The 23950-nt window shown below is 34.1% G+C and overlaps 1 protein-coding gene across 1 annotated transcript in view; it reads left to right on the top strand.

Moving 5' to 3' along the window:
- Positions 1-23950, top strand: part of LOC136032215 (tyrosine kinase receptor Cad96Ca-like) — a 102018-nt gene that overhangs the window by 26712 nt on the left and 51356 nt on the right. Inside the window, exons 3-4 of the mRNA XM_065712427.1 lie at positions 570-1040; positions 7284-7448. Coding sequence (XP_065568499.1) covers positions 570-1040; positions 7284-7448 — 636 coding nt within the window. The remainder of the gene's footprint in view (positions 1-569; positions 1041-7283; positions 7449-23950) is intronic.

The raw sequence follows: 23950 nt of genomic DNA, 5'->3' as shown, positions 1-23950 counted from the left end.
GCTATAGCATCATTTAAGATAAAAAACTTAAATCTACTAAATTTTTGAAAAGTTCTAGGTAATACTAGTGTAAGGTGAAATTTGATTTAGTCTCTTACAGATAAGATATTATCAGCTCTGTTTTTTAAGTTTGAAGATAATTTTGGGAGTTTGATGATCCCAAATCTTTTCAATTATTATTTTATGAGACATTAAAAAGCGCTATTGTCTTGACCAGGTGTACTAGAAAGTGCAAAAAAAGCTGTATATTGTATGTCCTAATTATAGTTAACTGACATGATGATTAATTTTAGAAACTTGTTATCTAGTTTTAATCTAATTTCATTGATAAACCTCTTTTAAAAAATCAGATAGACAATCTTCGTTGAGATGCTTGTCAAGGACTTTATGTTCACAAGTAGACTTTAATGCTTGGCTGAAACACTTGGCCTTTCCTAGGGTTTAATTGATAAGAAATTTTAGAACTAGAACGAAGCAGTATTATTAAAAGAATTGCTTTATTTTAAATATTTAAAATTTAAATAATTGAAAATTTAGTTTAATAGTATTTTTTTTTTTAATATTTTCAGGCAAGAAAGAGGTTGCAAATCTTCGTCACTGTAACTGACGGCCAGGTCAAATCAAAAGTCGAGTGCCAGATAATTGTTCTTGGCTCTGACGGATCAGAGCCCCCACATACTAGGATAAACAACGGGCCTCCAGGATTTCCTCAACTTCCTCCGTTCTTTCAAAATCCACCCGTATTCCCAGTAGCACCTAGTGTACCAAGACAAACAACAGATACTACTGAATCTATTTCAGAAGACGTTGCCAGTAAAACAACAACCAGTGTTGAACAGATTCCCCAAAGTGTACAACAAAATCAAACCGTAATTTTTGTTCAAAAAGAGGATAAAGATGGTGAGAGAAAAACATATGATTTTATTGTGCTTTCAATTGTCATCCCGATTACCCTGATTGCTGTTATTCCTATATTAGTTACAATCTTGTACTGGTACCTAAGAAAAAGGAGACGCTATACATCTGCTAAAAAGATGACGGTAACTTTTCTTTTGTTCGCCATTTTTATTGTAATGTTTTTAGTGTCTAATGTGTTGACTACATGTATCCAAAGTAACTCCAACTCGGTATCACATAAGTTTATAAAAGTAAAGTTTCCTCATAGGAATAGTGCTGTATCTTAGGTATATATATCTTTGAATATACTAAATTAAACAAAAGACATTGCGAGAGACAAGCACCTTGAAAGAGCCCAGAATAAGTAAGGGTGAGATAAATCAAAATATACGGGCTATTACTTTGCCTGAAAAATTTAGGCAAAGTAACGGCTTATTCTAGATAAACATGGAAGGAAGTGGAAAAATATTCATTTATTGAAATTTAGCTACTATCCTAGTATAACTAGAATAATTGCTACTAGAATTTTTTGTTAGGCAGTAGCTAAACAAATTAACCTACTACGGCACAGTTCAGCGCCTCAATTAAATTATGTGAAGCTTAAATTATTTATGGTCAGCATTTCATAGCTGCGTACCACTTTTTGAAGAGCTCGTCAGTGGACCAATATTTGGGGGGGGGGAGAAGAAAGGAGTCTTAAAAGAGACGTTCTAGACCCACGTTTCAACTTTTTGTGAGATTTCTGTCATGCCAGTTTGAAGAGGAAGGATAGTTTACCCCTTAGGGGCCATATTATTTGGAGGAATATATTTAGACTAATCGTAGACCCTTGTCACCATAAAATGGAATTACTACTACTACTATTGACAACTCACCGCAGCACCGAGCGGCCTTAGGCCAACACATCTAAGCACGCTCCTCCCCCGTCCCAATATATTCAAAGCCTCCCTCTTTACACCCTAATAGGAACTTTCACTTTCCCTTAAATCTTTCCTTGTGACATCCTTCCAGCCCAACCGAGGACGACTTGCTTTCTGTTTAGACCTAGACGGTTAGCCAAAAGGACTATCTTTGGCAATCTGTCATCCTTAATCCGCAGAACGTGCCCTAGCCCCCTCAGCTTTTCTATCATTAAAATCCTTGAAAGATGAATTGAACCACATTTTTTGTACAGCCTACTGTTTAAAATACGGTCAGACAGTCAGGTGCCCAAATCAATTCGTAGGCTAGTTCTCTTGAAAATATCAAGCGAATCTTCCTCTGTATTTCGGAGCACCCATGTTTCAGAACCATATTTGACCACTGTCTTCACAGTAGCTTCCAATATTCTAATCTTGTTCGCAGTCTTATCTTGATATTCTTCCAAACTCTTTTCGACTGTGAAAAAACACCCTGGGCCTTAGCTATTCTACTTTTAACATATTCTTTGCTCCCACTGTCTTTACTAATAATACTACCAAGGTAAGTGAAGCTTCCAACCTGATCAATCTTTTCGTTTCCCAGCGTCACCTTTTCATCTTCACTTATGCCTAGCCTTCGCGACTTAGTCTTCTCAACATTAATTTTTAAACCTATTCTAGCACTGTAAACTCGCAAAATCTTTAAATGTTTATTCATTTTGCTCACAATTTCATCTAGGATGCGTGAATCATCAGGATAATCTAGGTCCTAGAAAATGTTTCTTCCTCAATTCATCTCGTATTCTTCCATCGCCTTTTTTGTGCTCCTTAAGATTAAATCCATCAAAATGATCCATGTAAATAAGGATAGAACACAATCTTGTTTAACTTCTAATTTAATGTAAAACGAGCTGCTAACCTCAATTCCCACCTTAACTGCAGCAGCGTTATTCTCTTATGTAGCTGTAATAACTTTAACGTATTTGTCTGGTATATCATGGAAGGATAAGACCTTCGTTAAAACTCTTCTAACAGATGAATCGAACACTTGCTCATAATCTATACAACTGAGGACTAAAGGTGAATTCATATCCTTGTATACCATGGGGAGGTAAGATGTTCATCATGATCAGTATTAATTTGATAAAATTCCTTCCCCCTAGAAGCATTTAAAGAACTATGACCCGAAAATTTACTTTTGGCATTTCAGAACACTTTTTTTGATGCTTTTTTCAGAGCTAAGCTTCTTTTTAAGGGTGATTGCATCCAAACAAATTCATCGAATAGGGCATACTGTGAAAAGATTATATTTGTATATCTATGGCGTATGCATTCATATATGTTTTTTTTGTTACCCTTTTCTTATAGCAAAAGAGTCCAGGTACTTTTTTTTTATTTGCTGGATTGTTGCAGAGTGATAATTTTACAGATAATGGAGCATTACGCCTTAATTACCGTAATTTTTGTTCGGTCGATTTTTACTTTCATGTGAAATTTTCTGTGTTTTGTTTAATCGTAAACAAAATTTAAGGATAATGCAAAAATTTACCTGCATGAAGATGAAAAAGGGAAAAGTAGATTTTTCAGTTTGTGGGAATCAATTTGAAGATTATAATTTTCCTTAATAAAAGGAAATCAAACCCCGGCAACTACATTTCAGTTCTACTTATTATCACGAAAGTTTTATATTTAGAAATGTTATTTGTGTTAAAACTATCATTTCAGTATTATGAAGGAGATTTTAGACCCTCAGCCCCATATTGCAATCTTCATCTTAAATTCATGTATATTTTTCTAAATTAACGGTGGTCATACGTTAAACCCACATACTTTTGAATAGAAAATTGGAAGACGTAGGCCCGAAAACAGTGTTGGAGCTCTTATGTATACCCCATAAATTCCTATATCCCCCAGTAACACCTCCCCATCAGAAAATACGATAACCCCCACCCTAATTGAACTGTATTCAAGAAGTGTATAGCCTTTACTTTTATTGGATTGACGCTGTTTATTAACGTTACATTTTTCTTATGGATAACATATATATTTAGGGACGAATATTATAAGTCATGCCAGCATTTTTTCTGAGACTGAGAGGCTATTAATATGTTTTCAATAGTTCTAAGCCTTTGGTTTATCTCACAATCTGTGCTCGAAACATTTCGGTCCTCTTCAGGTCAAAATAGTTGGTTGGTTGACATAATCCTAGAAATAGAACCTTTGCTGCAATACCATCACTTAGTTCCTTAAAAAGGGCTCTTAATCTTTAAACTTTTCTTTGAATGAACTCTTTTTTGATAATTCACAACCATTAGTTTGGTACGATCATCTCTGAAAAAAAAACAGACACAAATAAGCGCTGCTATCCATCTCGGGAAAAATAAAAAAAATTCGTTGTCAGTAGTAGCCTTCGGGCTCTCAGAAAAGTTAAAATTAATCGTTCAACCTTCTTCAGTATCTAGCTTCTCTGTGTGGGCGTTTAAATCTTTTTTCATAAAATTATGCAAAGATTACGCACATTAGTAATTTTTGATGGAATAAATTAAAAGTAATGAATTATGTATATTTCGAATAAAAAAGAAACTCAATTATGAGCGTAGAAAATACATTCAGTTAATGGATACATTGTAATAAAATTCTGTTTCAGATGACAAGATTCAGTCTTTACTTTAAGTTTCCTAAATGAAATAGGTGACCCAGGACTGTCTTAAGTGTGGGGGACGCTGCAATCTTCTTCCCTCAGCCCCTGTTCTTTACGTTTCTATTTTATTATTTTAGTGTGCCCTTTCAAATATTTAGGGGGGGGGGGGTGAAACATAAAACATTAACTTTAAGGTATTTATTTTCGCTTTGACAAAGGGAATTCTTCAAAAAGTTCTTTTCAAAAAGTTCGGCGGACTCTTGTGCACTCCTTCTGTACAGGTAATCTGATGAATTTCTATACTGCTAGATAACGCTTAAAATACTTCTCCAATAGAAGTATAGCTGCCATCCCACAGCATCCACAGTGTAGGTTTAGTTCGAACGTATTCCCCAGGATGAAGGGTAGTTGGGGAATAATTAATTCTCCCTTTTTCCATATTTATCTGAAGAAGGTCACGGAAATTCAAAAAATTTGGGTCTTTTGGTCCTTTTTGAGGCTTCAGGCATTCCCCTGCCCACTTTCAGTTAGGGTCTACTGACTCTTCTCCTGAATAGATGTTATGTGAATGTACACCACTGTGCATACAATTATGAAGGGTCGAATAGATCAAATCAGTCGTATGAAGTTTAAAAATAGGTAAGGAGAGGACTTGTCAGTCCCCGATAACTTTTAACAAATTAAATGTAAGGAGGGTATATAATATAAAAGCATAAATATAGTTGGACAAGACGAGGATGACTCACCTAATATCCTTAAATGTTTAATGGAGTATGTTATGTGAATGTTACACCACTGAGTATGTTATGTTATGTGAATGTACACCACTGTGCATACAATTATGAAGCGTCGAATAGATCAAATCAGTCGAATGAAGTTTGAAACTGACTTTTATTTTAGCCAGTTGCTTTTATACATTCCAATCTTTCTCATACAAATCAGTATTTTAAATTTTAAGCTCACATCATATTCTCCTTCGGTAGAACCCAGAGCCAAATAGGTAAGGAGAGGACTTGTCAGTCCCCAATAACTTTTAACAAATTAAACGTAAGGAGGGTATGTAACATAAAAGCATAAACATAGTTGGACAAGACGAGGATGACTCACCTAATATCCTTAAATGTTTAATGGAGTATGTTATGTGAATGTTACACCACTGAGTATGTTATGTTATGTGAATGTACACCACTGTGCATACAATTATGAAGCGTCGAATAGATCAAATCAGTCGAATGAAGTTTGAAACTGACTTTTATTTTAGCCAGTTGCTTTTATACATTCCAATCTTTCTCATACAAATCAGTATTTTAAATTTTAAGCTCACATCATATTCTCCTTCGGTAGAACCCAGAGCCAAATAGGTAAGGAGAGGACTTGTCAGTCCCTAATAACTTTTAACAAATTAAACGTAAGGAGGGTATGTAACATAAAAGCATAAACATAGTTGGACAAGACGAGGATGACTCACCTAATATCCTTAAATGTTTAATGGAGTATGTTTGATTGATAGGTCCCATTTTCGACAGGCCCTGGAGTATCTATGATGAAATTCCAGGCCCCATATTCAAAGCAGAGATCAATCAGCCGTGTTATAGCAGGTTGAACACTTACTTCCTACTTATAGCAGGTACAAGTGCTATCCACCTCATCTGGCATATAGAATTCAGATGTAACTTGGGAATTTGTTCAACCGTAAGCTCCCCAGACTAAAGGTTGGAAGCCATATAGCTCTGCAATAAAACTGGATTACATCTGTTCTCAATATTAAATGAAAAATTTTATAATAAGCTTTCTATTAAATCTTATCAATTAGCGCTTTGGCATAGAAGGTGGTATTTTCTGAAAATGTTCATTTGCATAGGAAATAGAAATTCCGTGGGATCCGAAAATTGTTTCAAGTAGAATTTCTACGTGACCTAAATACAAACAAGATAATAAGATTGCACATTTCTAGCGTGTTTTATTACTGAACTATTTATAGGAAAATACTTTAAATTTCTTTCGCGTCAGTTGGGGTTCTTCCCGAAAATGCCGTAAGAAAAAAAGCTAATCTCATCAATTAACTCATCGAATTTTTAAGGTATCTAGAGGAACAAATATACCCAATTTGACAATGCCACAACATACATATCCACCATTACTGGAAAACCATGGAAGAGCTTATATTTGAAAATTAGATTGTCATGGAGATCATTTTTGGAAACAATATGTTTTGAAACGAATCGTGAAAGAAACAAATCATCTATAGTTTGTAAATTTGATATTGTGACTTTTAAGGAATTACTTCGGAAACGCTCCAAAATTACACTCACTAAAGCCTTTTTTGACTGGTGCAATAGTGATAAAGAGGAAGGATTTGTCTCCACAACAAATTGTGGAGAGAAGTTTCTTTTTTAATTCACTTATAAGACAATTAGTAGAAACCACACATTTTCTTGCCTTCGCTGGTCTCCTTATTAGTAGACATAGAACGATGTGAAGAATCCATACCCGTCCTATCCTCTAAACCAATAGCCATTCCAGCCTGTAACGGGCATTGCCTCAATACTAATATACATAAAAAATAGAAAGGTTTACTATCGTACTTTCACGTTATTAGTGCTTTTCTCCTCATTCATGATAATACTAAAAAAATGAAGGAATCTTGTTACTGTTAGTTAGGAACTACTACAATTTAGGATTCTTTATCTTTATTTGCCCCTTTAGTTTTAGCTTCTATTCTTACAAAAATGGCAATAATTTTCTCTATTGCTTGGAAAGCTGTGGGTGAGTTTTTCTTACAAAATTAGTGGCCTGGAGACCATTTTTGGGAACAATATATTTCTAATATCTTTCAATCTTTCTAGCCGAAGAAATCAGAATCCAATCTTGGTGTACTTATGACGACCAAAGAGGAAATAATGAAAAGTGAACAATTAGATGAAACGAAAGAGTCTATTAGCAATAAATTAGATCGTCAGATAAGCAACAGATATGAACTATGGGCCATGGGAGAAATCGACAGTGGATGGGTAAGTGTGATACTACGACGTCTTGTTGATGATTAATTAGTTAATCAATCGTTTCAACCAAGTTAAATCATTTGAGAAAACCTGACACACTGATATAAACTAATTTGCTAACGTGAGTCATACTTGTTCTTCAAAACACAAAAGCATTATTTATATTATGTCGGTTTTTGGTTGCATCTACCGCCCATGCTTAAAGCTTGATTGATTGGATTGCTTGATTGTGTCTAAGAAATCGACATGCTCCTGTTTGTAAGATATATAATTTCAAAGCGCACATAACTAATAGTATTTTAAAAAAGGGTAGGTGCAAACTCCGTTTTCTCAGTACTCTTATTTATTGCTTAATGTCTTGTATAAATAAAATGTTTATTTAACCATAAAGTTACTTCATACACTTTTCTTAAAGACACCATTTCTTATTTTCAGTCTTACTAGTTTGCTATCTCTAGATTTTTTCTAGTTGTTACTCCTTGAAAAATAAAATTGTTTCCCTGTTTCGAAACAGATTTCTATTTTCTAATTTGGATTTCTTTTTCATTTTTTTGTGGACATATTTCGTATAAATGATTCGTTGCTATTTCCGTCCCTAGGGGTAAATTGGGGTACATACATATCCCTACAGTAAATAGGTGTTACTTTTGGGGAGATAGGGCCCCAGAGGCAACTCCAGAAAGCCCAGATTTTGATGAGTAAAATATTATCTTATTATTTTCTGTGTTTCTTTCTACATTTCTTATGGTGATTGTGCTGCCTATGGGATTTGAGATATGCCTTTAAATCTGAATTTACTATTAAATATTTATCATCAACAGCTCTTCAATCAACTTTTGTATTCTTCCATACAATTGAACTTGCCAAAATGTTATTTACAATTTTATCATGAAGATATAAATAAGCCGTAGTACTCAGTTTCGAAATTACAGTTATTTATTTTGTAATGAAAAATTTAAAAGCCCCCCAAAAAAAACACAACTGCTGTTAGCATTTTGGCCACCTCAAATTATTGCGTCATCTCTACAATAAGTAAGTTTCTCTTTCTGGGGAAAATGGATCCCGGAGGTGACTCTAAAATATCCACCTACTCATTTATTTTCACTTTAGAGGTGGAAATATTATCATTCTTTTCAACATTTGTTTCTTTATTTCTTATGCTGATCGTGCTGCATTTTCTATTTGAGAAAAGTTCTGAAACCAGAATTCATTATTAAATATTTTTGGCAACATATTTTGAGTGAATAATAAATTTTTGTTCTATCTGTTCACATAGTGGAATTTGCAAAAATATCATTTATGGTTTAATTCTGAGAAAATTTAGACAATTCAAATATTTTGTTTCGACCATAAGATTAATTAAGAGGACAATGAGCAATGTCTCAAATTGACACAGTAAACCGGATAGAAGTTGAATTTAAATAAAACAACTCCAAATATCTTGGATTGAATTTAGTTATGCTCAGTTTGCCTTCCATAAGTATTCCTGGCTCTAAAGATAACAATAATATTAATGTCAATAATACTCTAATAGTAGCCACTTGCAGATATAGATAGATAGATATATTTATTTTCGCATAATAATACAATTATTATAGTTGAGAAACAAACATTTCAGGACTTGCGGTTTAGCGTTAGCAGCAAGCTCGTGGCACATAATAGCTGCAATATTTTTTTTAAATGCTCAACGGTTCTCACGTTATAAATAGCAAATACTTTTAAACCATTGAACCGCGGTGACCCAAGGATATTAAAACCATAATGAATATCTTGCTAATCTAACAATAGTAAATCTTTCGCTGAGTTTGCTTTCTACCCAAATATCCGTCATAATCTAGTTGCAACATTCAGCTTTGGCATCAGCAAATCTATAAGAGCTGCCTTTATCTTTATAGGAAGCAAAAGCAATTTAAATTGATAAATGAAAAAGGCGACTTTTCGAATTTAAGACTTCCGAAGGGCGTCATTCTCTCTGAGTAGGAAACGTCAATGGCCCTTTCTTGATTTTTCATTTGATCAAAAGGATTGTTTTTATCGTTCTGTTTGCTGTAGATTAATTAAACGTTAGATTACTTTCATAAAGCGGGTTGGCTTTTTAAAAAAAATGTAAAAATCCGTTCAAGTTCAAAAAGAAAGATATGACCAAGGCTTAAAGGCAGAAATTACTAATACATCTACCCAAAATTTTTTCCGGTGGAGGATGGGTTCTTAAAAACAACAAAGGATAGAAATATAATGAAATTATGAGAAACGATTATGAAAAATATTTTTCGCACAGATCGACTTTAGATTACGATAACAAAAATTAAGAATTTTTCTAAAAGGTAGTTGTGCAAGTACTTATTAGCACAAAAAACGTAAAATTATAAGGAAATTACGAGATTCTATGGTAAGAGTACAAATACAATGATATTTTGATGGGATAAGCGCAACGCTTCATCTTTACGCACGTTACTGGTGTCCATATTCTTGTCATCGTACTTTTCTTATATGTATGTTTTTCAAATTCCGTCGACAGTATTCAAAAATTTTGCCTCCTAAAACACACCGTCAAGGCACAAGCTTCATTAGCATATGTCAAAGAACCTTTGACAGACCTCTGGTTTCAGAGAGGATTCTGAAACCACATAACGTCCGCAAAACTCTAAATTTAATGTTATTTTTAGAAATTGTGTGGAGCTCCTACGTGAGAGAAACTAGACTTTTATCACTTAACTAGATTTGCTCAATTGTGTATCGAAGCAATAAATCACTTCTTAATGGCATCTACAGTTACTTTAAAAAGCATACCAGAGAGAAGAAAATGAATTTAATGTCCCTTTTAAACAATCTAAATTTCTTGCAACAGCATAGTCTACAGAACAAAAAGAAGGAATTTTAGAGCACCGCGGTTCAATGGTTTAAAAGTTTAACTAAATGAAGTCCATGGCAATTTTTCCCAGACTTTAATGGAAATCAATTTTAAACTAAACAATTAAAATAAAATTTGCATATTGATTTTTTTTTGGCTAAATGACTTTCCCATATTTTTAATTCGAAGATTTTGAGAAGAAAAAAGGAGCGGGGGAGGAGGCCTAGGTGCCCTCCCAATTTTTTTATGACTTAAAAAGGCAACTAGAACTTTTAATTTTTTACCAACGTTTTCATTATTAAAAAATATGTATAGCTTACGAATTAACTTACATAACGAACTTCTATATTCGTATGTTTTTATTACGTATATGAGGGGGTTCACCCCTTCGTCAATACCTGGCTCTTTACACTAAAGCTTAAAATTTGTCCTAGTCCCTCAAGAATGACTCCCGAATCACAAAGGCCGTAGAATAAATAGTTGAAATGACTAAAATACTTTAGCGTAAAGAGCAAGTTATTACGAGGAGGTGAACCCCTCATATGCGTAATAATTTCTGTTCGTTTTAATTGTTAATGCTTCTCCTTACTTTCAGTCGAAAAAACTTTTCATATTTGCTTATTCATTATTTTTTTTAAAATAATGCTAGAAAATCCTGCGCCCCATTCATTGAAATTCTCTTCCTCCATGACAAATTCCTCCATGTAAACCCACGTAAACCCCCAACTTCTACCGCCCCCCAAACCAAAATTACCCCCCGGAAAACGTCTGTACACTTCCCAATAGCCATTACTATATGTAAACACTGGTCAAAGTTTGTAACTTGCAGCCCCTCCCATGAGGAGTAAAGTCGTTCCCAAAGCCATAGTTATTGGGTTTTTCGACTATGATGAATAAAATGGCTATCTCAGAATTTTGATTCGGTGACCCTGGGGAAAAATGAGCGTGGGAGGGGGCCTAGGTACCCTCCAATTTTTTTGGTCGCTTAAAAAAAACAAAAAAAAACAAAACAGAAAAACAAAAAAACAATAAACACGCATCCGTAATCAGTCCTCTGGCAGAAAATGCGAAATTCCTCATTTTTGTAGATAGAAGCTTGAAACTTCTACAATAGGGTTCTATGATACGCTGAATCTCATGGTGTGATTTTCGTTAAGATTGTATTTCGCCCAGACAATCTACATCCAAAACTGCTCAAAGAACTTGCAACGGTAATAACAGAGCCACTAGTCTACATTTACAGAAAGTCTCTTGAACTCGGTGAGCTTCCCGCTATTTGGAAAAAAGCTATTGTCGTCCCAATATCCAAAGGTGGGAAACGAGAAGACCCATCAAACTACAGACCGATAAGCCTCACTTGTATTACGTGTAAAGTACTTGAGTCTCTGATTGCAGACCACACCCTAGAACACTTAAAACGAGAAAAAATACTTACCGAAAAGCAGTTTGGTTTTCTTAAGGAACGATCTGCAGAGATCCAACTGCTTTGTGCCACATGTGATTGGAAGAAAAACATCGACAAGGGGTTCCAGATTGATCTCATATACTTGGATCTCAAGAAAGCCTTTGACAAAGTTCCCCATAAGCGTCTCGTCAAGAAGCTCAGGAAATACGGTCTCTCCTCATCCGGGTCCTCATTCAGTCTTCTTCAATGGATTACGGAGTTCTTAACTGGCAGAAAGCAAGTTGTGTGCGTAGAAGGTTGTCTCAGCAATACCGAAGAAGAAGTTCTTAGCGGAGTACCCCAGGGGTCAATTCTCGGCCCCCTTCTGTTTAATCTCTACATCAACGACCTAGTTGAGGGCATCAAATCTGACATCCTTCTCTACGCGGACGACACAAAGTTCTATCGTGCCATCTCGTCATGTGAAGACATTCACCACCTGCAGGTGGATCTCCAACGAATCGATGACTGGATGAAGAAGTGGATCATGGAAATCAATACCCAGAAAAGTCATATCCTCACTCTGGGTCCACAAAACTTTTCGTCCTCATACTTTCTTGGTTCTGCTGCACTCACTCTTAGTAGAGAAGAAAGAGACCTAGGCATCTTAGTGGATTCTGAACTGAACTTCAGTAGCCACTATGAAGCTGTCGTCAAGAAGGCTTCCAAAGTTGCTGGTATGATCAGAAGAAACTTCTCGTGCGAGGACGACAAAATGCTTGCTACGCTCTACAAGTCCCTTGTCCGCCCGATTCTTGAGTATGGACATTGTTCTACAAGACCATACTACAACAAGGACATAGATGCTCTCGAAAATGTTCAGAGGAGGATAACTAATTTCTCTCCCAGGTTACGCTTCCTTCCCTACGAAGAGCGGCTTAGAAAGCTTGAAATCCCAACCCTCGCCTATAGATTCCATTGTGGTGATCTTATTGAAATTTACAAGCTCTGCAATGGAGCCTATGATAACGTACCAGCCCAGAGAATCGTGCAGTTCAATAAAAATCATCTCCGAAGACATCAGTACAAAGTGAGTATAGAACGCTTTTACAAGGACATGGGCCGATGGACTTTTGGCAACCGAGTTGTTCACCATTGGAACAACTTACCAGAAAGAGTAATCTGCTCCACAAACCTACGGACATTCAAGAAGGAAGTTGATGAATATTATTCAAGTGACATTTTCTCCTTATGCAAATTTAGAAGAAATGCAAATTAAGATTTTTGTTTTGTAGAGGCTTAACGGCCTGCCATCAAATTTGCGAATATATTTATTTATTTATTACTTTAGGGGGTGTATCCCCCTATTTTCTGAAATGAGACAAATTTTCTCAGGCTCGTAACTTTTGATGGGTAAGATTAGACTTGATGAAACTTATATATTTAAAATCAGCAATAAAATGCGATTCTTTTGATGTAACAATTGGTACAAAAATTCCATTTTTTAGAGTTTCGGTTACTATTGAGCCGGGTCGCTCCTTACTACAGTTCGTTACAACAAACTGTTTGAAAAACCAGATTTTTCAAGATTTTAGTAGGAGGTGCTTTCAGGAGTCCCTCCTCTCTGGCCGTATCACTTTAAATTGCCCATCAGGAGACCAATCTTAAAATATTTTTTTTTGCAGATCTGTTTCTTTTCTTAAGAATAAGATTTATATTTCTCCGGCCTTTAATGCTTCACGAAAAAAGTCTACTTATCCATTTTTATTGTTAAGAACCGTTGGAATTTGGCATTTTTGGTGGTTTTCCATGATGGTTTTAATTCAGGAAAATTCTTTCATGAATAGAAATTTTAAGGAGCAGATGTCACTTTTTTTCAAAAGGGCAACCTAAATGGCATTCACTTTTTTCTGCCCTTCGCCAATTTTGTCAACGATCCTTAAAAGTAAAAAAATGACTTTTTGCATGAACCATTAAAGGTTAAGAAAAATATAAATCCCATTCTTAAGAAAAAAACAGATATAAAAATATTGAAGATTGGTATCCCATGTGCAGCTGAAATGACATAACCAGAGAGGAAGGAATGCTGATTGCATCTCCTATAGAATATCTTGAAAAAACTATTGTTTTTTGTTTTAATTACAAAGGCTTAGAGTATAACCAAGAAGAATGTTTCCCCTCTAGTTAATTCCTTCACCTTTTTTTCATACTTAGGTCCATCTTAGTTAAATCCATCATATGTTACAATACTAAGGAATCAGAAGAGTAAAAAATAAAAAATAATATAACTTTAAGGAGAATGGGGTCTTAAAGACCTATTTATGTCATTTAAAATTGTCTATTGTGATGTCAATGTCAAGAAAATATTTTTTTTGGTCAAAATGTCTTTTTATCTCGAAAAGCAGACTTGTTAGGCATACTTTTTTAAAATAAATTCGTTGACGCGAGGCTTGGAAAATTCAATGTAAAAAAATGTCGTACGTCAAGAACTATAGAACAGTATAAGATAAATGCTATGAGATTATTCATCTTGTTCATGTTGTATCACAAAAATATAAGGACCATTTAAAATTTCCTTTTTTAAAATCAATTAGATAAAGGCAACATTGTTCTTGAGGAAGGAACGAGTGAAGTTGAAAATTAAAACATACAATAACTATTTCTTTGCAGAATATGTAAGAAAAACATACAAAACAAGATCAATTATACTAGCCTGTGATATTTCTCTCTATTTGTAGGATTTTAAAAATAGTGCTTTACTGAAAAAAAAAAAAAAAAAACAACGGAAAAAGTCAGGATGTCCCCTAACAGCAAGGAAGCCAGTATTGCCATTGTCACAGGTTTCCTGTGAAATTTCACAGGTTTTTGTCATAAAATGGTAAAATGGTTTGGGAATAAGCTGAGGGCTGCCAACAAAGGGACGTTTTATGACAATTTTTCACCTTGGGTGACAATTTTGGTTCTGAAAAGAACGCTACTACAATTAACGAAAGTAAAGCAGTTCAAAATAGGGATGATACCTTTTTATTGACAGTGAAATATAAAATTATTTAACTGGATATTTCGAACACATATACAGTGTTCATCATCAGCAGTAAAACTAAAAGACATGAATAAAAATAAACAGAATTTATACCTAATAAACTAATTACATATAGTTTATTGCTCTTATTTTTTTCAATGCAACAGCTGAGGCAAATCTCCTTGACCTTTTCGGTTCCGGTTCATTAGATTTAACTGACGTATTACGTGGACAGAGGTCATAGCTCTTAGGTGAAGTGATATTTACTTTATTTGACCTCAGTAAATTATCATAAATTGAGTTCAATCCAAATTCACCTGTATCTCTGTTTATGGAATTATTCTTGAATAGAATTTTTTTAATTTCGATTGTTTCCCTGAAAGTTTGCTTTAAACCTTGGTCCCTAGAAATCAAAGAAACATTTTCAAACAAAATAAAATGATTTGGAAAATTAAAGATATGCTCCGCGAGGGCCGACGTGAAATCTTCAGGTTTGGTATTTTGCTTTAAAGACGATGAAATGGAATTATGATGTTGTAGCAATCTCGTTCTTAAATTCTGGTTAGTACGTCCCACATATGAGCTTCCACAAGTACATGGAATTTTATAAACCCCACTTTGTTGCTCTACGGAAGTCCGATCCTTTCCAGAATTTAAAAAACTTGCCAAAGTATTACTACCTCTTAAAGCTACCTTTAAACCATTATTTTGTAAAATTCTTTTAAGTTTTTCACTCAAACCTGGAACATATGGTAGAGAACAAAAGATATCTTTCTTTTCTGTTGTTTCCAGAATATCGTCAGAACATTCTAGAAATTTTTCCTTCTTTTCGGAAAAGTCTGGTCAACTAACCAACCCGGATAATGGTTACTTATTAAAATGTCTTTTAGCAATAATAATTCCTCCTCAATGAATTTGAGGAGTTAAAGCCCTTCTACTGTTAAAGCCCTGTCAGAGTTTGCTTTAAAACCAGAAATCCCTAACAATTCTATCAAAGACATAAAGATTCTTAATAATTTAAGAAGGGATGAATCTATTATTATTACAAAAGCAGACAAGGGTAACACTTTAGTGGTAATGGACACCAAGGACTACGATTCAAAATTAAACGCTTTACTGAAAGATGAAAAAACTTACAAACAACTTTCTTTTGACCCGACGGACTCATACACAAAGAAGTTTAAGAACGAGTTAAAGAGTTTGAAGGAAGAAGGGAAGATTACACCTCAACTTTTCTACAAATTCTTACCAAGAGGTTTTTTGTGCCCTAAATTATATGGACTTCCAAAGATACATAAGCCAAATTTGCCATTACGACCAATTTTTGCGAGTAACAAGTCACCAACAAGTGCTCTGAGTAAGTGGCTAGTGTCATTGTGCAAACCACTCATGTCTACACAAATTTCTTACATTAAGAATTCGTCAGAATTTGTAAAAAAAACTAAAAGAAGTTGAGATTTCTTCAAATTCTATAATTTCAAGTTTCGACATAGTGTCAATGTATACGAGTATTGATGTAAAAGCCGCGGAAATTCTTCTTGAGAGAAAGATACTAAGAAATTTGGACTTAATTGGTGGTGAAACAGTTTTGGAGGTCGGTGTAATTATGAGTTTAGTTAGGTTGTGCAATATGTTCTCTTATTTTTTTCAATTCAGAGGGGTTTTTTCGAACAAGTAAATGGTTTACCTATGGGGGCCCCTTTAAGTCCTTTATTAGCAAATTGTTTTGTAGAAAATATTGAAACAATAGCGTTAGATTCATATTTTTTAAAACATAAATTTTGGGGGAGATATATGGATGACATAATTTCAGTATGGAATTATGGGGGTGGAGGAATTAAAAAGTTTTTTAGAACATCTTAATTTTTGGGGAGGGGATTTAAAATTTACAATAGAATTAGAAGAGGATAATAAACTTCCTTTTCTGGATGTCCTTCTTTTAAAAAATGAAAATAGTCTGGATTTTAAGATTTACAGAAAACCTACTAACAATAACAGATTTTTGTCATTTTTCTCCGGTCATGCCCGCCAAGTAAAAATTGGTTTAATCATATCTTTAACTGACCGCATTTTTAGAATTTGTTCTCCAAAATGCATTGAGGAGGAATTATTATTGCTAAAAGACATTTTAATAAGTAACCATTATCCGGGTTGGTTAGTTGACCAGACTTTTTCGAAAAGAAGGAAAAAATTTCTAGAATGTTCTGACGATATTCTGGAAACAACAGAAAAGAAAGATATCTTTTGTTCTCTACCATATGTTCCAGGTTTGAGTGAAAAACTGAAAAGAATTTTACAAAATAATGGTTTAAAGGTAGCTTTAAGAGGTAGTAATACTTTGGCAAGTTTTTTAAATTCTGGAAAGGATCGGACTTTCGTAGAGCAACAAAGTGGGGTTTATAAAATTCCATGTACTTGTGGAAGCTCTTATGTGGGACGTACTAACCAGAATTTAAGAACGAGATTGCTACAACATCATAATTCCATTTCATCGTCTTTAAAGCAAAATACCAAACCTGAAGATTTCACGTCGGCCCTCGCGGAGCATATCTTTAATTTTCCAAATCATTTTATTTTGTTTGAAAATGTTTCTTTGATTTCTAGGGACCAAGGTTTAAAGCAAACTTTCAGGGAAACAATCGAAATTAAAAAAATTCTATTCAAGAATAATTCCATAAACAGAGATAAGGGTGAATTTGGATTGAACTCAATTTATGATAATTTACTGAGGTCAAATAAAGTAAATATCACTTCACCTAAGAGCTATGACCTCTGTCCACGTAATACGTCAGTTAAATCTAATGAACCGGAACCGAAAAGGTCAAGGAGATTTGCCTCGGCTGTTGCATTGAAAAAAATAAGAGCAATTAACTATATGTAATTAGTTTATTAGGTACAAATTCTGTTTATTTTTATTCATGTCTTTTAGTTTTACTGCTGATGATGAACACTGTATATGTGTTCGAAATATCCAGTTAAATAATTTTATATTTCACTGTCAATAAAAAGGTATCATCCCTATTTTGAACTGTTTTACTTTCGTCATGGAAAGGCAGTGTAGTCTTCGAAGTTATCTGCTACTACAATTTTTTCCAATCATGGATTATAACTAAAAAGCAACTTTATGAGTTATATGAGATATACATTTATTTAAAAAGAAAAAAAAAAACTGTTTGCCATTCGCCTGCCAAGAAAGGCAATAAGTTTGGAAGGGCAAGTGAGGTTGTCATCCGCGGCTAATTAAAACCCCATTCATATCGCGCTACTCAACACAAAAGAAATTCAACTGATGAAGAAGAAAGAAAAAAGAGGAAGAGGAATAGACAAGAAGAAGACAGAAAACAAGAAAAACTAACAGCAAAAAAAAAAAAAAAAAAATCAGGAAAATGCCTTGATTAGAATGACAACCTGGAGCGGGCTTAACATTAAAATCACTCACGAGATAAAAGAAACTTCTTTGCCCGTGACTTGAAGACTAGGGGTATTTTTCACACACTCCGGCAATATATTCCAAACATGGGGACCATAATGCCGAATCACAAAAGATGCCCAAGTGATACTTCTAAACTCATGAGTTAAGTTATCAGCTTTTCTTGTATTTTGATCATGACGGTCTCTATTAAAGGTAAAAAGATTTTCAAAAGCAGGGATGTGCTTCAAATATTTATACGATAAAATCGCGACTTGGTAATCTCGAATTTGGGATATATCCATTAACGTATCCTTTTTAAAATGCTTTTGAGCAGAAACCTTATCAGAATCGTAAAATTCCCATAATAATTTTACAGCTCTATTCTTAAATTTTTGCTACTCTTTTTATCATATTTCCTCAAATCGTGGTTTGATCATTTCCAGCACTTATCGAAAGTCTAGAAAATATCATGAAAAAAGTTAAAAATTTTGTTGAGAAAAAGTTAGAAATTCAGAGACTGCGTTATGAATTTTATTATCCAAAACATCAAGGGAAGACGCATCTAGAAAGAGCAAAGTGTCATCTGCAAACAGGATGACAGGTAATGCTTCACTCGGTCAATGAAAATAATGAAAAGGAGGGGTCCCAGGATTGACCCAACTGATGCTACAATCAAAACATAATACAACTTAAAATATCAAACAATTGCTCAATAGCAACATTTGAAAGCGAACTGTTTTGTCCTTTGAAAAACAAACTGTTTCCGGCTTAGTTGATATGGGTATTCATTCACCTGGTATAAGGCTCGGTTAAAAATCAAATGCATCTTCTGTTATGAGAATATATATACATTTTGCATTATTTTGTTCAGACGAGAGCAATATTTTCATTCACCGAGCCTTTGTTTGCTATACCGGGAAAAATATAAAGATCTTGCTAAATTTTGATTTTCATTCAGTTTGAGAAACCCGTGAGTAGTCAGCATAAAATAAAAGAATAATTTGTAAGGCTCTCATTGGTCTTTCACCGGCAATAATATTTTTCACTTTCAACATACAATTATAATTCTTTAAAAAACTCAAGAAAGCGCAGTTTTCACTAAAACGATAGTCGGTATGTTTAAGCTTTTTGTAGAAATATTTTGCATAATCTGAAAAGCAATAATTTATGTTCGCATTTTTATTAATAAAAAAATTATAAAATCAAGAAATAACAAAAAAAAGCAGTTAAAACTCGACAAACGGAAAAAAGTGAAAATGCTGATATAGCACAAAATATAAGCAAAACAAGCGTTTTTGGAGCTGTCATTTACGTGAAAGAACTGTCGTATCTTCTTAAAGCGGTCACGTGTCATGGTGTCATCGACTGGAGGATAGCGTGTAGTTGTTGCCCAGTATATCGACGTACGTAGCAGCTTCACGATGCCCATAAACAGAATATTTCTGAGGAGCTATTCCATTCCTTTAAATGTGCATTTCAGCTCCAAGCCTTTCTTTTGTAAGGTATATTGGTTTGTCTCTTCTACAAGACTGCTTATCATGACCGAGTCGAAAAACTTCTGGAAGAAGGCACTTGGAGTCACCAGCAAAGAGTCGGGATTTATAATGTATCCTTCCCAACTGACGTCCTTCTCGTGTACTGGAGCTTTCTTCTAGATTCGCCTCTGGTCTGCCGAAGAGTTTGATGTCAGGTCTGCCTTAGCTTCACCCCGAGGTACTTTCGCAGACTTCATGTGGGACTTGGCTATTCGACTGAGTGGTAGATCATATTCGTCGTCGCTATCTTTGCAACAACCGTCAAGGTCTTCTTCAGCTGGTTCAAAAAGAGGGTCGCTTTCGTCCTCAGATTCCTCCATTTCTAGGTCAGATAGTTCGCCATCTGGCTACAGAAAATAGGATACTGCACTGTTAAGGTCTATTCGTCTTAATCGTCCTTCATGCCTTCTCCTCAGCGCTTCTTGTAGACTTTGTTCAGGCCTTTCTACAGCCTCCTCGACTAATAAAGAGGCTGGGGGTTCCATTTATGAAATTGAAACATTTGTTACAGTAGCAAAAATAAAATAAAGTAGAAACACATCAGGTTCTCACTGAAACACATCTATACTATACGGAGCTTTTCAGAAAATTCCTTTGCACTACCTCCGATGTGGCGGATGACTCTTATAACACTCGTAGACAAAAAGTACGTATCAAGATACAAGAGTGAAAAAATGGGATGAAAAACAAAACAGACCTAACCTTTTAACACTAACATCACAATTTTTTTTCCCTCACCATGCAACAGAAACTTTGCAAGTTTCTGACAGATATTTGCATTAACAGTCTGTTGGAAGTTATTTAGATGTGAGTTTTATTTATTGGTATTTCTTTCTTTTTCTTTATATGTTATGTTTAATTTATCTTAATTAATTTTTTTCATTGATAATGGCCTTCAAGAAGTGGAGTCGAAATATTCGCATTTTATTACTTAAAGTTTTTTTGTCCACTGCTATATTTAAATATTATATCTGTTTTCTCTCTACATTATCATTTTTAAATGCTATACCCAACTCCTTATACACCCTTGCACACACCCTTAAATGTCACAGAGCGTTTTTCCTCACTTAATTTTGGTTAATTTAGCTAGCATTCCAAAGGAAAGTAGATGAATCCTTGTGAATATTTTTTTTTTCTTAGCATTTTCTTTGAAACTATGAAGAAGTGACTGCAACTTTTCTGTGGCCTTTGCCTAATGGTTTCTTGGAAATGGAATATGTATACACTATAAGAAAGAGTCGAATTATGAATAGCTTACTATTGGCTGTTGAAAAAGATTTCTGAGAATTGAGAAAGCAATATCCTCTAGTATCTATTTTATGAAGTAGATTCCTTTCTTAAATGTTAATCGTCCTATTTAATATGAAATCTATCGATTGCAGGCTGTGTTTACTTTTCCCTTTCTTTCAACTTTGAAATAAACTATCAAGCTAATATACTTTGTAATCTCAACTTCTTATTTCATTGGAAGATTTAATGTCTCATATCTTAATTTCGGAAAGTCTCTCTCACACACAATATTTGATCAAGAGACATATAGTCATCGTTTGAAGACCATTGTTGAATTCTATGTAGAAACAAATCCTTATTATTCTGATTATATTTCAACTATAATTTGCATTTATCACAGAGTCTTCTTTTAAGGATAAGAGTTTCAAATTCTTGGAAATAAAATGTCCTTAATGTTTAGATACCCTCAATAACATATCAAAATTGTATCTTGTTTTATAACAGTAATGCCTAAAATTATTGAGCAACTCAGTTTTTGTTAAGAACTGCTTATTTCAATCACCGTTCTTTTAACTTGTTCATTGTTTACTGGTCATTTAAGTTTTTCCTTGCTTATGTACACTGTCCTAGCACCTTGTTGTGCAAGTCACAAAAAATAGAAGAATTAACAATAAAAAAGGAAAAATAAGATAATGATAGAAACAAAATGAGAAAAAAAGAATATAGACAATTGTTTCTATCAAGAGAAAAATCTGCAGAAGTCAGGAAATTATCGCTGAATTGTTTCTCGTTGGATTTTTTTTTTTTGCAGCAAATATTGTTCCCCGAAATATTTCCCGTTCTCAAAAGTAAGAAAGATCTATTGCTTGAATAGATAGATAGATAGATAGATAAGTGTATTTCAAAAACCCATGGGCCATGTACACACAAAAATATAAATAAATAACAAACAAGCAAGGAAATTAACAACAGTACGAACACGCACAAAAAACAGAATTCAACGCAAAAAGTACCTAATCTAACTACAAAAGAAATTAATCATATAAAACTTTTTCTTCTTATTAAAGAATATTCACATCTAAAAATCTGGTCAAAATCAATATTTACAGGTAAATATGACATTCTAAAAAGTGAAATCAAATTACAACATAGCACATTTCTGAGATTGGTTCTGAAGATTCAAAGTTCCTTTATATAAAAAGTAAATATTTTGCATTTTGTCTGAGGAGGATTCTCACGGATGCATCTTTATATGTATTTATTTTTCTTTTCAACATCGGGAATCTACTGAACCATTGATCATACGATACCAGGAAAGGGTTCATTTGAATGGATATTTAAAAGTTGTAGTGCAGTTTTGAAGCAGAATTCGGCAAATAAAAATACCGAGAAAATGGGTATGATAGATTAAAGTAAATTTTTGAAGCAATTAAATAAAAAAACAAGTTTTTTTAACTGAAAGTAAGGAGCGACATTAAAACTTAAAAGGACCAGAAATTACTTCGTATATGAAAGAGGCTGCTTCCTCATTAACGCCTCGCTCTTTACGCTAAAGATTGACTCTTTCTCTCAATTCTTCTTTTTAAAACAGTAAAAAACTTTAGCGTAAAGAGCGGGGCGTTGATGAGGAAGCAGCCTCTTTCATATACGAAGTAATTTCTGGTCGTTTTAAGTTTTAATGTCGCTCCTTACTTTCAGTTAAAAAAACTTGTTTTTTTTATTTAATTTCTGGACGTTTTTGAATCAATGCATGTTTTGATTTTGGCTCTCCGCAGAGGAATAATTAAAACAAAATTTGCATTTTTTTTTTGGCTAAATGGCTTTCTCATAATTTTGATCGAATGATTTTGAGAAAAAAAGAGCGGGGGAGGAAGCCTAGTTGCCCTCCGGTTTTTTGGTTAATTAAAAAGGCAACTAGAATTTTTGCTTTTTTACGAATATTTTTATTAGTAAAAGATTTACGTAACTTATAAATTAGCTTAAGTAAAGAAATTTTGTATTCTCATATTTTTATTACATATATGAGGGGGTTCCCTCCTTGTCAGATCCTCACTCTTTACATTAAAGCTTAAATTTTGTCCCAATTCATTAAGAATGACCCCAGAATCACAAAAGCTGTAGAATAAATAGTTGAAATTACTAAAAATACTTTAGCGTAAAGAGCGACGTATTAGGAGGAGGTGAGCCCCTCAAATGGGTAATAATTTCTGTTTGTTTTAAGTTTTAATGCTGCTCCTTACTTCCAGCTGAAAGAACTTTTTCATATTTATTTTTTCATTTTTTTTTAAATAATGCTAGTAAATCCTGCGCTCCCTTCATGGAGATTTTCTTCCGCCATGACAAACTATCGATGGAAAGTTCCCCCAGCATATCCCCCTCTTATCAACCCCTCCCCCAACCAGAAAAATCCTCCTGAAAACGCCTGTACACTTACCAATAACCATTACTATATGTAAGCACTGGTCCAAGTTTGTAACTTGTTGCCCCTCCCACGGGGACTGTGGGGGAGTAAGTCATCCCCAAAGACATAGTTATAAGGTTTTTCGACTACGCTGAATAAAATGGCTATCTCAGAATTTTGATTTGTTGACTTTGGTAAAATAATTAGCTTGGGAGGGGGCCTAGGTGCCCTCCAATTTTTTTGGTCACTTAAAAAGGGCACTAGAACTTTTCATTTCCGTTAAAATGAGCCCTCTTGCAACATTCTAGGACAACTGGGTCGATACGATCACCCCTGGGAAAAAAAACAAAAAAAAACAAAAAAAACAAAAAAACAAATAAACACGCATCCGTGATCTGCCTTCTGGCAAAAAATACGAAATTCCACATTTTTGTAGATAGGAGCTTGAAACTTCTACAGTAGGGTTCTCTGATACGGTGAATCTGATGGTGTGATTTTCGTAAAGATTCTATGACTTCTAGGGGGCGTTTCCCCCTATTTTCTAAAATAACGCAAATTTTCTCAGGCTCGTAACTTTTGATGGGTAAGACTAAACTTGATGAAACTTATATATTTAAAATCAGCATTAAAATGCGATTCTTTTGATGTATGTATTGGCATCAAAATTCTATTTTTT

This window comes from Artemia franciscana, chromosome 10 (assembly GCF_032884065.1).
Source record: "Artemia franciscana chromosome 10, ASM3288406v1, whole genome shotgun sequence".
NCBI classification, from domain to species: Eukaryota; Metazoa; Arthropoda; class Branchiopoda; order Anostraca; family Artemiidae; genus Artemia; species Artemia franciscana.
This window is presented reverse-complemented; position numbering and strand designations above follow the sequence as displayed.